At 50.4% G+C, this 12,544-nt stretch overlaps 1 protein-coding gene across 3 annotated transcripts in view; it reads right to left on the bottom strand.

Annotated features, from left to right (window-relative positions):
- The window catches only part of ADAMTS2 (ADAM metallopeptidase with thrombospondin type 1 motif 2), a 232,305-nt gene that overhangs the window by 62,280 nt on the left and 157,481 nt on the right, over positions 1 to 12,544 (bottom strand). For 2 of the 3 annotated variants that reach the window (XM_064162100.1, XM_064162102.1), the window contains one exon: positions 7,809 to 8,011. In XM_064162100.1, coding sequence (XP_064018170.1) covers positions 7,809 to 8,011 — 203 coding nt within the window. The remainder of the gene's footprint in view (positions 1 to 7,808; positions 8,012 to 12,544) is intronic. The other variant, XM_064162101.1, reaches the window with a different exon arrangement.

The raw sequence follows: 12,544 nt of genomic DNA, 5'->3' as shown, positions 1-12,544 counted from the left end.
ATCTAAGCATTCGGAGAGGGCACGATACCAGATGCGGTTTGCACATCTGGCTTTCCAGCCACCACACACTGCTGATCCATCCAAGCCAATCAGACTGCCCTTTGATCACCCAGCATCCTTACTTAGCTGCTGTTGCACAAATCACTGATGGCTACGTGCTCTCAGGCAGAAAGGGAACCATGTCTGGATGCCTGCCAGTTACAGAAGAGGAGCTGGACAGCATCAGCCCCTTCCCTATGGGATGGCAGAGCTTCTGGCAAGCCATTGTTTGAGCCCAGCCTGAGATGCAGCCCATTCATCAGATCATAATTATCTTCAGCAAAGCTTTGGTGCCTGGTGGGCATCCAGTGATTGTCTATTTCTGTAAGACATGGCTGGTTTGCATTACAGAATAGGAACCAGAAATGTCATGGTGGATACCGAGCACAAACTTCTGTAATCTGACCCTTCCCGAAGTGCTCTCCTCTCACTCGATTTCCCTGGGTTCACACTTCAAACACCACTACTCACTGCCATTTTCATCACCTCCTTTATGCTTTTGAAGACCTCAAACTAACATTTCTAACATTCCCAAGACTTCATCTTAATCCCACAGGAGTAACATTATATCAGTTCCTGAGGTGAATAAATGATGGTCACACAGAAAGCCATCTGGCTCCAACAGTTCCATGTCCTTCTTGTGCTGGAGCTCCAGAACTGCACACAGGACTCCAGGTGAGGTCTGAAGAGAGCAAAGCCAAGGGGCAGAATCCCCTCCCTTGCCCTGCTGCCCACACTGCTCTTGCTGCAGCCCAGCACAGGGTTGCTGTCAGGGTTGCATTCACTCTGCAGGCTCCTCTTGAGCTTTTCATCAGCCCAGACCCCCAGGGCCTTTTCAAATAAACTGATTTGATGTGTTGAGTATTTGGTGCTTGGAAATGATTTCTTTCTTTTTTAGTCCAGGCAATTCTATAGCACTGAGCTGTTCTTCCCACCCCAAATCCATGCTTTACAGCTTCCAAAGCACGATTCTGGATCCAGGGTGCACCATTATTTCAAAGTATTCAGTTGCCACTTTCTTTTTAACAGCCTGAATTAGACATGCTTGCAGGTTTTCATCCCATTGCCAGTCAGAAACCGATGGCATTTCTGCCCTTTCCTCTCATTAGAGACTTGCTGTTCTCTACCTGCAAATCTTCATCCCTCATCAGCCAGAGATAGGAAAGCAGAAATCTCATCTATAACAGCAGTATCATGTACAACCTATTAAAGAGGATGAATAACATATTCCAAAGTGCCTCGGGGCCACAATTTCAAAGCCATGTGTAGTACTGAAAGATGCAGGTGAAAGACTCCTGGGACTTTCCAAGCCCCCCCAGCTGCATAACTCCCATCGATTCCAATTATTCAAATGCAAAGTTGTTTAATGTGTTTGTCCTAGAGCTGAAGGTTCACTTAAAGACTGGGAGAGACATAAACCCACAGGCTAATCTTAAAAACTGGTTCTTACTGATTTCAAAAGCAGGTAAATGTCTAACTATCCAGGTAAACCTAGCTCAGAGTCAGGCACAAATCCTATTGAAGGTCTATCTCCCTTTGAAATAGTGGCAATTAGGCAGCTGTCTACTTCTGGGAGATTGGGTTTAGCATCACACAGTGCTGTATCTATTAAATGGATGTAACAGAGGCTAAGCTTTAAATATTGCAATGTCACAACCTTGGAAGGCATAGAAAGGAAATTAAAGACTTTTGCCCCTGAAAATTTCTCCCCCCCCCTTAAAAAAGAATTACATAAAGACAAATTATTCCAGAAATATACACAAGAAGGACAACTGCCAGCACTAGAAAATGAGGTAGTTGAAGAATTGAGGAATATTGTGGAGGAATATAGATGAAAGATACAAGAAAAAGCTAGGAGGAAGTTCTTCACAGAGTGAGTGATTTCCCATTGGAATGGGCTGCCCAGGGAGGTGCTGGAGTCACTGTCCCTTGAGGTGTTCAAGAAAAGCCTGGATGAGGCACTCAGTGCTATGATCTAGTTGACTGGATAGGGCAGGGTGCTAGGTTGGACTGGATGATCTTGGAGGTCTCTTCCAAGCTGGTTGATTCTATGATTCTATGAAAAGAGGGGCCTCACTGGGAAAAAAAAGGCAACAAAACCCACAATTGGAGGAGAGGTATGAAAGTTGAAGACTTGAAGTCATGAAAGATGAAGAACTGCTATTTGGAATGGCCCAGGCTATTGTGAGGTCACATATTGCACCTCTGCCTCTTCAATAAGCCTGGTTTGAAGATATCCATCCTGGATGTGACCCTAAACTGCAGAGGCTGAAAGAGTCATCCGAATCAGTAGTGCAGTGCCAGCCTGGGAGATGCACTGGGGAGGCTGAAGCCAGTTGCTCTTCCACAGCAGGCTGCACAATGCTGAAAACTCATAACACAGAATTTCAGCCCCGGGGCTGGCTACCACCAATATCTACTTTAGCTCAGTAATGCCCATTCAGCACCCTGCTCCTTCTCCCTAAATGTCCTGCAGTGAAATCTTTTTGTTTCCCAAGGCACAAGACAATTCTCTTTGTATTACTTCCAAACTCTTGTCTGAGCAGCTCAACTCCTGGGGAATTTTAGCTGCCTTCTTGCCTAAATTAAATCACCTTCCACCTTCTTGAGTAAACACAGAGCTGCAAGATACTGCCCAAATCTCTCTCCTCTGTTGCAATGCTCCTGCCTGCCTGCTGTAACTATAACTTGTGCAATGTGTGGGCTCATGCTTGGCAATGCAGAGGACTGGGCGAGCTAACATCCTTCGCAGGAGACAACACAGCGTGACATCCGACAGCAGACCGAGCGAGCGAGAGATGGACGAGGCCCTCTAAAGCAAAAACAATGGCAGCTCTTCCAAAGAGGGACTGAATGGCTCGATGGTGCTGAGCAGAGAAAAGAGAGGGTGTCATGAGAAACTAAGGTTTCTGTATGAGGAAATGACTGGAGGATGAAAAAGAGGTGGCAAGAAGCCGAGCTCGCCACGGTGACCGTCTGGTGCGCAGTCAGGCGATGTGCGGCTGCAGCCTCCACTGTTAAGAATCCTCTGGTGTCAATCACCTTCCATTTGGGAGTGACTTCATTTCCAAGCAGCTATGCAGGATAGCCAGGACACCCGGGCCCTGTTTGTCCTCACTTTATGGCTTTTAGGTGTGGGCTGTAACACATCACTTAAGCAGCACAGAACAGGTTTACTGAGTGTGCCATTGCACTGGGCTCGAAAACAAAGAGATTGTTTCGATTGGGTTGGTAGCAGGGTTCCACCCAGGATCCCTGGGAAAAGTCAGTTAAGGGCAAATGCTCACATCATTAGTGAAATCAAGCAGAGGGGAGAGGCAGCTACACTGGGAATTGCTGCTGGGAAAGTGATGTCATGTCTCCAGGAGAAGGGATTTACTTGCTTTTTGGAACAACAGGAATTCAGCTGCCTGATCACACTCTTACCTCCAGTAAAGACTCCCCAAGTATTTTATTCTCTTACTATGCACTCTTTGATTTCATCCTCACTACCTCATTGCTGTAAGAAGCTTACTGGTTGGCGTGATACTAGGAGGAAGCTCTTCATAGAGAGAGTGATTGGCATTGGAATGGGCTGCCCAGGGAGGTGGTGGAGTCGCTGTCCCTGGAGTTGTTCAAGCAAAGCCTGGATGGGGCACTTAGTGCCATGGTCTGGTTGATTGGATAGGGCTGGGGGATAGGTTGGACTGGCTGAGCTTGGAGGTCTCTTCCAACCTGGCTGATTCTATGCTTATGGCCTTGGTGCTGTGCTAGGTGAACTGATTACATCCATAAAGCCAGCAGGCTACACACAATCTGACGGTTCCAGGAGGATCTGCCACCAGATTTAAGGTAGAGGAACTTTTTGTAGCTGCCTTTTCTTTTCTAGCTGCCCTTGGACCTACACATCTCATTAGAAAGCCACTGCACACACCTGACCTGTAACAGCCAGAGATCCCAAGGCTGGCCCAGTTTCTACAAGGAAGCAGAAGAGAGGACATGGGGAGAAACACTGTGTGAATTTCAGCAAATGAGCCCAAAGTAATGCTCTGAACACAACTATACCTTGCATCTACCTAGTAATGAGGGCAAGAGCTGGAGGAGCTGCCAGCTGGAGTTAGACTGCCAAAGGGATGGAGAAAGTTCTGCAGTAACAAACCTCTCTTGTCTCTATACTGCAGTGACACTTAGCTGGAAACAGAAGTGGTTACCATCACCCATCCCTCTGCTAAAATACAGGCTCTAGAAACCAGCTGAGTTATGAAGAAGGAAAGAAGAAGACAACACTAATCACAGAATTAACCAGGTTGGAAAAGACCTCTGAGATCATCCAGTCCAACTTATCCCCTGACCCTTCTCATTAGCTAAACCATGGCACTAAGTATCTCCTCCAACCTCCTCCTAAACACCTCCAGGGATGGTGACTCCATCACCTCCCTGGGTAAACCATTCCAATGCCAATCACTCTCTCTGGCAAGAATCTCCTCCTAACATCCAGCTTAAACCTACTCTGGCACAGTTTGAGACTGTGTCCCCTTGTTCTGTCACCAGGTACCTGGCAGAAGAGATCAACCCCACCTGGCAACAACCTCCTTTCAGGTACTTGTAAAGAGCAATGAGCTCTGCCCTGAGCCTCGTCCTCTCCAGGCTGCACACCCCCAGCTCCCTCAGCCTCTCCTCACAGGGCTGTGCTCCAGGCCCCTCCCCAGCCTTGCTGCCCTTCTCTCAACACCTTCCAGCATCTCAACATCTCTCTTGAATGGAGGGGCCTGACCCTGTCCCAGAACTGGACACAGCACTCAAGGTGTGGCCTGACCAGTGCTGAGTACAGGGGCAGAAGAACCTCCCTTGTCCTGCTGGCCACACTGTTCCTGATGCAGGCCAGATGCCATTGGCTCTCTTGGCCACCTGGGCACACTGCTGGCTCATGTTCAGCTACTCTCTACCAGCACCCCAAGTCCCTCTCTCCCTGGCTGCTCTCAGCCACTCTGTCCCCAGCCTGAGGTTGTTGTGGCCAATGTGCAGAACTCGGCAGCTGGACTTGTTAAAGCTCATGGCATTGGACCATGCTCAGCTACCCAGCCTGTCCAGGTCCCTCTGCAGAGCCCTCCTGCCCTCTACGAGGTCCACACCTGCTCCCAGCTTGGTGTCATCTGCAAACTCACTGACGCTGGACTCAACACCCTCATCCAGATCATCAATGACGACATTAAACAGGACTAGTGACTGCCCAAAACTATCCAGAGCCTCCTTGAGGGGCCTTGGGGATTTCAAATGGTTCCTCCTATTTGGACACAAGGGAAAGGACATATCCTCAGCCCCCAGAAGACACGTTCCTACCTCAGAGCTCCCAGCAGAACAACCACTGCCTCTGCCAAGAGCTGTGGGTTCCCTTACCCAGGCTGCCCTTTCTAAACCACTCGCAGAGACAGGATGCTCAGGAGCTGTAATTTCTTACCATTTCTGTGTTGGATGGTTTGCTAAAATTAGGGAAAAGTATATTCCACAGCTGGAACATTTAGGCCTTCTTTACCATTACTGTGTGCTTTAATTTCTTAAAAATAGATGTAAGTGAGATGATAAGTGAAGAGTCCTCTTTCATCTATTTCAGCCTCTCTGCCACACTCCTGCTCGGGCCTGTTTGGCTCGTTCATTTAGAGATGTATAAAACCATCTGCTTGACTGTAGACTTTGTTTTAAGCCTCAGAGGAAATGAACCACACAAATAAATGGAGCTCACTCTGTCATTTCTGTAGAATGCATGTATTTACAGCCAGCAGAGCAAACACCAAGCAGCCTGCAACTCTAATGTCAGGGTAGGTTGTTAACTCTTTAGCAGTCTGCTATAAAAAGTCAGTGCAACTGAATTTACATCACGCAAGAGGTTTCCTTAAGTCATACCCTGCCTCCCACTGAAAGTGAGAACCCAGGGGCTTTCTGCACATGATTAAAATGAAATTAATAAAGAAAGGAAACCACAAGCTTCATAATTAAAAAAATAGATCTTGGGAAAAATACAGCCCAGGCAAATGTACCTAATAGCCTGGATTTCGGTCCACGCATCTGCCTTTATGCTCTGTGGTGCCAAAAAGTCACCTACAGATGCTCAGCCTCTTGCCATGGCTGTACACTTCAGCAATCACACTCCACTTGTCAAGGCCAGAGCAGACTACAGTTTGATACTCAACAGTATTTCACTAAGAGCACACAACACTGAACCCAAAATCTTCACAAAAGTGTGGTTTATTGAGGAGAAATTCCTATTCCAGGTGAGAACAGGAAGGAAGAAAGTCATCCCTAAGATAAGTTACCTCTGAAGGGGCCTCACATCCATTTTTTGGGCCAGAAGAAGAAAATATTTTGAGTTTGATCTATAAGAGAGATGATTTTTGCAAAGCTTGATTCTTTCCCCACAAAACAGAGTTGTTGCCTGCCTGTCAGTGTACAACAGGGCTGCTGCGCTGATATCTGTGGGGACAAAGTGGCTGAGAGCAGCCAGGCAGAAAGGAACCTGGGGGTACTGGTGGATAGTAGCTGAAGATGAGGCAGCAGTGTGCCCAAGTGCCCAGGTGAGCCAATGGCATCCTGGCCTGGCTCAGGAGCAGTGTGGCCAGCAGGACAAGGGAGGTTCTTCTGCCCCTGTGCTCAGCACTGCTCAGGCCACACCTGGAGTGCTGTGCCCAGTTCTGGGCTCCTCAGTTCAAGAGAGATGTTGAGGTGCTGGAAGGTGTCCAGAGAAGGGCAGCAAGGCTGGGGAGGGGCCTGAAGCACAGCCCTGTGAGGAGAGGCTGAGGCAGCTGGGGGTGTGCAGCCTGCAGAAGAGGAGGCTCAGGGTAGAGCTCATTGCTGTCTACAGCTACCTGAAGGGAGGCTGTAGCCAGGTGGGGTTGGTCTCTTCTGCCAGGCAAGCAGCAACAGAACAAGGGGACACAGCCTCAAGCTGTGCCAGGGCAGGTCTAGGCTGGATGTTAGGAGGAAGTTGTTGGCAGAGAGAGTGATTGGCATTGGAATGGGCTGCCCAGGGAGGTGGTGGAGTCACTGTCCCTGGAGGCGTTCAAGAAAAGCCTGGTTAGGGCTGGGTGCTAGGTTGAACTGGATGATCTTGGAGGTCTCTTCCAACCTGGTTGATTCTATGACTAAGCAGGGGAAAAAAATGTTTCTTTCAAATCTGATATTCTCCTTTCATCACACTATACAGTCTGCTGCACAGACTACAGTCCTGAGGATTAAATATTTAACCAAGGAAATCTGGAGCTGTCAGTCATGGAACAAATGCTAAATCAACTCACAGGAGCTCAGTGATATGCTGCAGAACATTTTACTCCAGAGTGAACAAGGAGTAGGTAGGTGGCCTGGGACCCAAAGTGGTTGCTGAGGAATCAAAGAATTCAACTGAGTAGTTTCAGCAATGTGTAAGCCACTCAAACTTTCTAGTGGAAGCTGATTTGAAGAGAGTTCTCCAAACCATTTTTCAGCAGGGAGCTTAGGATAAGGGAACTTATGGCTAGAATGTAATCACTTCCAGGAGCCTGAGAGCCTGACCCTGTGCCCCCATCCACCACAGCACATAAGCAGGACTTGAAACATTTTTAAAGAGTCCTACAGTCAGCTTCTTCCTTGGCCCTTTTTTCTTCTGTTCCTCTTTTTGCTTTTCTAAGAGTGGCCTGGATTTTCCTCCTACACTTCTTCTATCTCCTGCCACGAAGCAAACCCCTCCTCATGCCTTCCACAAATGGCTAAACCAACCCACATTCATCATCCCTTCAGTGCCTTCCCAGGGTGGTACTCACAATGTTCATCAAGGTCAGCAGGTACTTCTGAACGTGCTCCTTCCCATGGAACTGGACGACCGAGTCATCAACCCCCAGGAGCACTTCGATGTTGTAATCGTCGTCCGCGGCATGCCTGCGGGAGCGCCGCCTCGCTCGCTGCACCTCGCCTGCCACCGAGCCCAGGGCGCTGCCGAGGCCATCCAGGTGAGTGAGGTTAGCTGCTGAAAGCAGAGGAAGGAGGCATCAGCCAAAGCACTGCAGGCTCAGGTCTCAGCTAGGCTAGCAGAAATCCAAAGCAGCAACGGTCGCTGCTCTCTGTGTCCTAAACCAGCATAAGATTCCCTTCACTCAATTAAAAAATACTTAAGTGAGAAAGAAACCTCACCTAGGGGATCTGAACTCTGCAAATAAGAGTGACACCTTCCCCAGCTCCCCTCTTGTAGCTACTGGGTGACAGGTGACTGAACGTGAGCCAACAGTGTGCCCAGGTGGCTGAGAAAGCCAAGGGCACCCTAGCCTGGAGCAGGAATAGTGTGGCCAGCAGGAGCAGGACCAGGGGCTTCTGCCCCTGTACCCCGTGATGGTCAGGCCACACCTTCCAGTTCTAGGCTCTTTAACTCAAGACAGACGTTGAGGTGCTGAAAGGTGCAGAGAAGGGCAGCAAGGCTGGGGAGGGGCCTGGAGCACAGCCCTGTGAGGAGAGGCTGAGGGAGCTGGGGGGGTGCAGCCTGCAGAAGAGGAGGCTCAGGGCAGAGCTCATTGCTGGCTACAACTACCTGGAAGGAGGTTGTAGCCAGGTGGGGTTGGTCTCTTCTGCCAGGCACCCAGCAACAGAACAAGGGGACACAGCCCCAAACTGTACTAGGGCAGGTTCAGGCTGGATGTTAGGAAGAAATTCTTCACAGCAAGAGTGACTGGCACTGGAGTGGGCTGCCTGGGGAAGTGGTGAAAGCACCATCCTTGGAGGTGTTTAAGAGGCTGGAGGAGGCACTTGGTGCCATGGGTCAGTTAGTGAGAAAGGTTAGGTGATCATCACAGAATTCCATGGTTCCATGATAGGTTGGACTCGATGACCTCAGAGGTCTTTCCCAACCTGATTAATTCTGTGATGCTGTGACACAAAGCAATGTTGTGCAACACACACCAGGGCAGTAGGTGAGCAGGCCACACCAATGCCTTGATGAGAAGAACGAGCTGTCTGCACTGAAATACTTGTGCCTTAAAAGTGCCTGTAGCAAAACCACACCGCTCAGAGTCTTGTGCTACCGAGGGTACCCATTTCAGAGCAATTAAAGGCAGGCACCCTCCTTCTAAAGCTGCTCTTACTGCTCACACAATCCCATTCCAAAGCAGAGCAGCTGCCAGTGCAGCTTTTTTCTATCCAGGCGGGTAGTAACAAACCAGTCCCACTTCAACACATTAGCTCCCCTCCCAGACGCACGCACACACTTCAGCAGTAGTGCTGGGGACCCTCTTTACTGTTACAGCTCAGAAACACATTTTAGGTATTAAATGAATTCATTTACAGCTACACTCACGCTTTTAACAGCTTCTCATCCTTCATTCCCAGCTGGCCACATCGCTTTGCATCACTGCCTGTCAAACCCCCATCCATCAGCCACAACAGCAGCCAACATCATTACCAACGATTCCTAATAGTCCTTGTGACATGAAAAGCACTTCTCTGGCAGGGTGGCACACGGTTAAGCTGGCACCTCCCTGCTAAAACTTAACATGGAAATAAGAACTCTCGACATCTCACCCTAGGGAATAACAATGATCAGCGTTAACATCGTTACCGTCATTTGCATTACAAGAGGACTGCAAGCCCCAGTGAGAACCTCTTCACTTCAGAGAACGTCTGGAAAAGAGAGGCGAAAGGCAGGCAGAGCGCCCTGCATTGACTCAAGGCTCCTGGTGCTCGGGCCACAGAAACAGAATAGGAAGCAAAAGGAGGACGCTAAAGCCATCACCTTCAAAGCAGGAATAAGAAACAGCTCTTGGAAACGTTACAGAAGTGGATTGTCCATCTTCGTTTATTGAAGCTTTCACATCAAACCTGGTTGCTCTGGGAATGGATGAAGGAGTTCCAGGTCACTGTGCTCGTACAAGAATGTCTGTGCCCTTGCCTTGCATCTGAGCAGGGCCTGGGCAATGCACAGCCTGAGCTTCCCACCATGGAGACCACAACATCCTGATTTCTACAGCCGCTGGCTGCCAGGAGGGATGCAGACCTGGCCCCATGACCCCTGCACAGCATCCCTCAGCGTCCTGTGTTGCTGCCTGGTGTGTGCAGGGCACAAGGCGATGCCATGCTTGGCTCTGAGCCTCCCGAAAGGAACCCCCAGTCAAAGAGCAGTCCTCAGAACACACACTTCTTTGGGCAGCCTTCTCCTGTTTCTCCACCGAGCTCCAGGGACATGCTTGTCATGAGACTTCCAGCTGCAGGCCACCAGGCTGCAGTGGCAGAGTTTCCTTGGCTCACTGGACAGCCAGAAGGCCCCATGCAGGGATCTACACATGCACAGAGCCAAAATCTCCTTCTCCTGGGACAGCAGCCTTTGCTGTGGCCAACGAGCACAACCAGCGTGTTCCCCCTGCCAGCCTCAAGGCTCCCAGCAGCTTCTGCTCCCGAGGCCACAAGGTTTTGAAATGAGCCTGCTCAGAATCAAAGGATCCAGCATGAACATTCCCTCCTCAGGCACAGCCCAGCTGTCGCTGCCAGCCTGGCCACAGAGGGAGAACAGCTCTGGCCTTGCAGCAGTGGAGAGAGCTCTTTATCGGGGCTCAAAGCCTGCCTAGCAGGCAGCTCCAGCCCTACTTCGTGGTTTGCTCCACTGGGAAGGGTCCAAGTGTTCATCCCTGCTAGCACTCAGAAGTAATGGTGTAGCTATCACAGCAGGGGCTTAGGAAGGGCAGGTCCTGCCTGACCAACCTGAGCTTCTTTCATGATCAGGTTCCTACCTGGTGAATGTGGCGCAGGCTGTGGATGTCTATTTGGACTTTGGCAAAGCCTTTGACACCATCTGCCACAACAAGCTCCTGGCACAGCTGGCAGCTCGTGGCTTGGACAGATTCACTCTGGTATGGGGCAAGAACTGGCTGGAGGGCTGGGCCCAGAGAGTGGTGGTGAATGGTGCCACATCCAGTTGGCAGCTGTCACTAGTGGTGTCCCTCAGGGATCAGTGCTGGGCACAGTCCTGTTCAGTATCTTTATTGATGTTCTGGACCAGGGGATTGAGTCCAGCATCAGTAAGTTTGCAGATGACACCAAGCTAGGAGCAGGAGTGGATCTGCTGGAGGGTAGCAGAGCCTTGCAGAGGGACCTGGACAGGCTGCATAGGTGGGCAGAAGCCAATGGGATGAGATTTAACAAGTTCAAGTGCAGGGTTCTACACTTTGGCCACAACAACCCCAAGCAGCACTACAGGCTGGGGACAGAGTGGCTGAGAGTAGACAGGAAGAAAGGGACCTGGGGGTACTGGTAGGGAGTAGCTGAACAGGGCCTGGCTCAGGAGCAGTGTGGCCAGCAGGACAAGGGAGGTTCTTCTTCCCTGTGCTCAGCACTGCTCAGGCCACACCTGGAGTGCTGTGCCCAGTTCTGGGGCCCTCAATTCAATGAGAGATGTTGAGGTGCTGGAAGGTGTCCAGAGAAGGGCAACAAAGCTGGGGAGGGGCCTGGAGCACAGCCCTGTGAGGAGAGGCTGAGGGAGCTGGGGGTGTGCAGCCTGCAGAAGAGGAGGCTCAGGGCAGAGCTCATTGCTGTCTACAACTGCCTGAAGGGAGGCTGTAGCCAGGTGGGGTTGGGCTCTGCTGCCAGGCACTCAGTGACAGAACAAGGGGACACAGTCTGGAGATGTGCCAGGGGAGGTCTAGGCTGGATGTTAGGAGGAAGTTGTTGTCAGAGAGAGTGATTGGCATTGGAATGGGCTGCCCAGGGAGGTGCTGGAGTCACCGTCCCTGGAGGTCTTCAAGCAAAGCCTGGATGAGGCACTCAGTGCCATGGTCTGGTTGATTGTCTAGGGCTGGGTGCTAGGTTGGACTGGCTGAGCTTGGAGGTCTCTTCAAGCTGGCTGGTTCTATGGCTCTAGGGCAAGCACACATTCATGACCTGTGAGGCCAATCAGTTAAAGTTTGACTATAGTCTCACAAGTTCTCTAGAAAAGCACAGCCTGGGTGCAGGAGCTGCAGGTTGTGTCCTCTGTCTGCTGCTCACCAAACACTAATCAGGAGCAAGGCTAAAGCTATCAGACCTGCTGCTGCAGAGCAGTGCTGCTGGGTGGGTGGAAGAGCCTGAGCCCAGCCCTGCAGCTGCAGCCAGCCAGCTCTGCTGCTGGGGGTGCTGATATTTTGGTGGGTGGTTGGCTGTCAAAGTATCTAAAGTTTTGTGCTTTCCTTTCTTTCTCTGATGTGTCAAAGTCAAACTTAAGTCCTAGTGCGGTGTCTTTATCACTGCTGTGAGCAAATCAGCCAGAGGCAAAATGTGATCCTACCACCCTGCAGTGAGAACTGCCTGTCCTCCTCCTCTGATCCTCACTTCATCACTGTCACACCACAGCCCTTACAGTCCTGCTGACTCCTGAGAAAAGTTACCAGGAGGTTCCCTGTGTTGCCAGTGGGTGCCAGCCAACTATTCCAAATTGTGGTTGGAGCACAACAATTCCCCACACCCACACTCACCTCCACTTCTTGAGTGCCACTGCTTCAAGACAACATACCCAGCGGGCACTGGCACCTCTGAGACACTGACCCAA

Source organism: Pogoniulus pusillus, chromosome 22 (assembly GCF_015220805.1).
Source record: "Pogoniulus pusillus isolate bPogPus1 chromosome 22, bPogPus1.pri, whole genome shotgun sequence".
In the NCBI taxonomy this organism is placed as follows: Eukaryota; Metazoa; Chordata; class Aves; order Piciformes; family Lybiidae; genus Pogoniulus; species Pogoniulus pusillus.
Note: the sequence above shows the minus strand (reverse complement) of the source record. Positions and strands in the feature narration are given on the sequence as shown.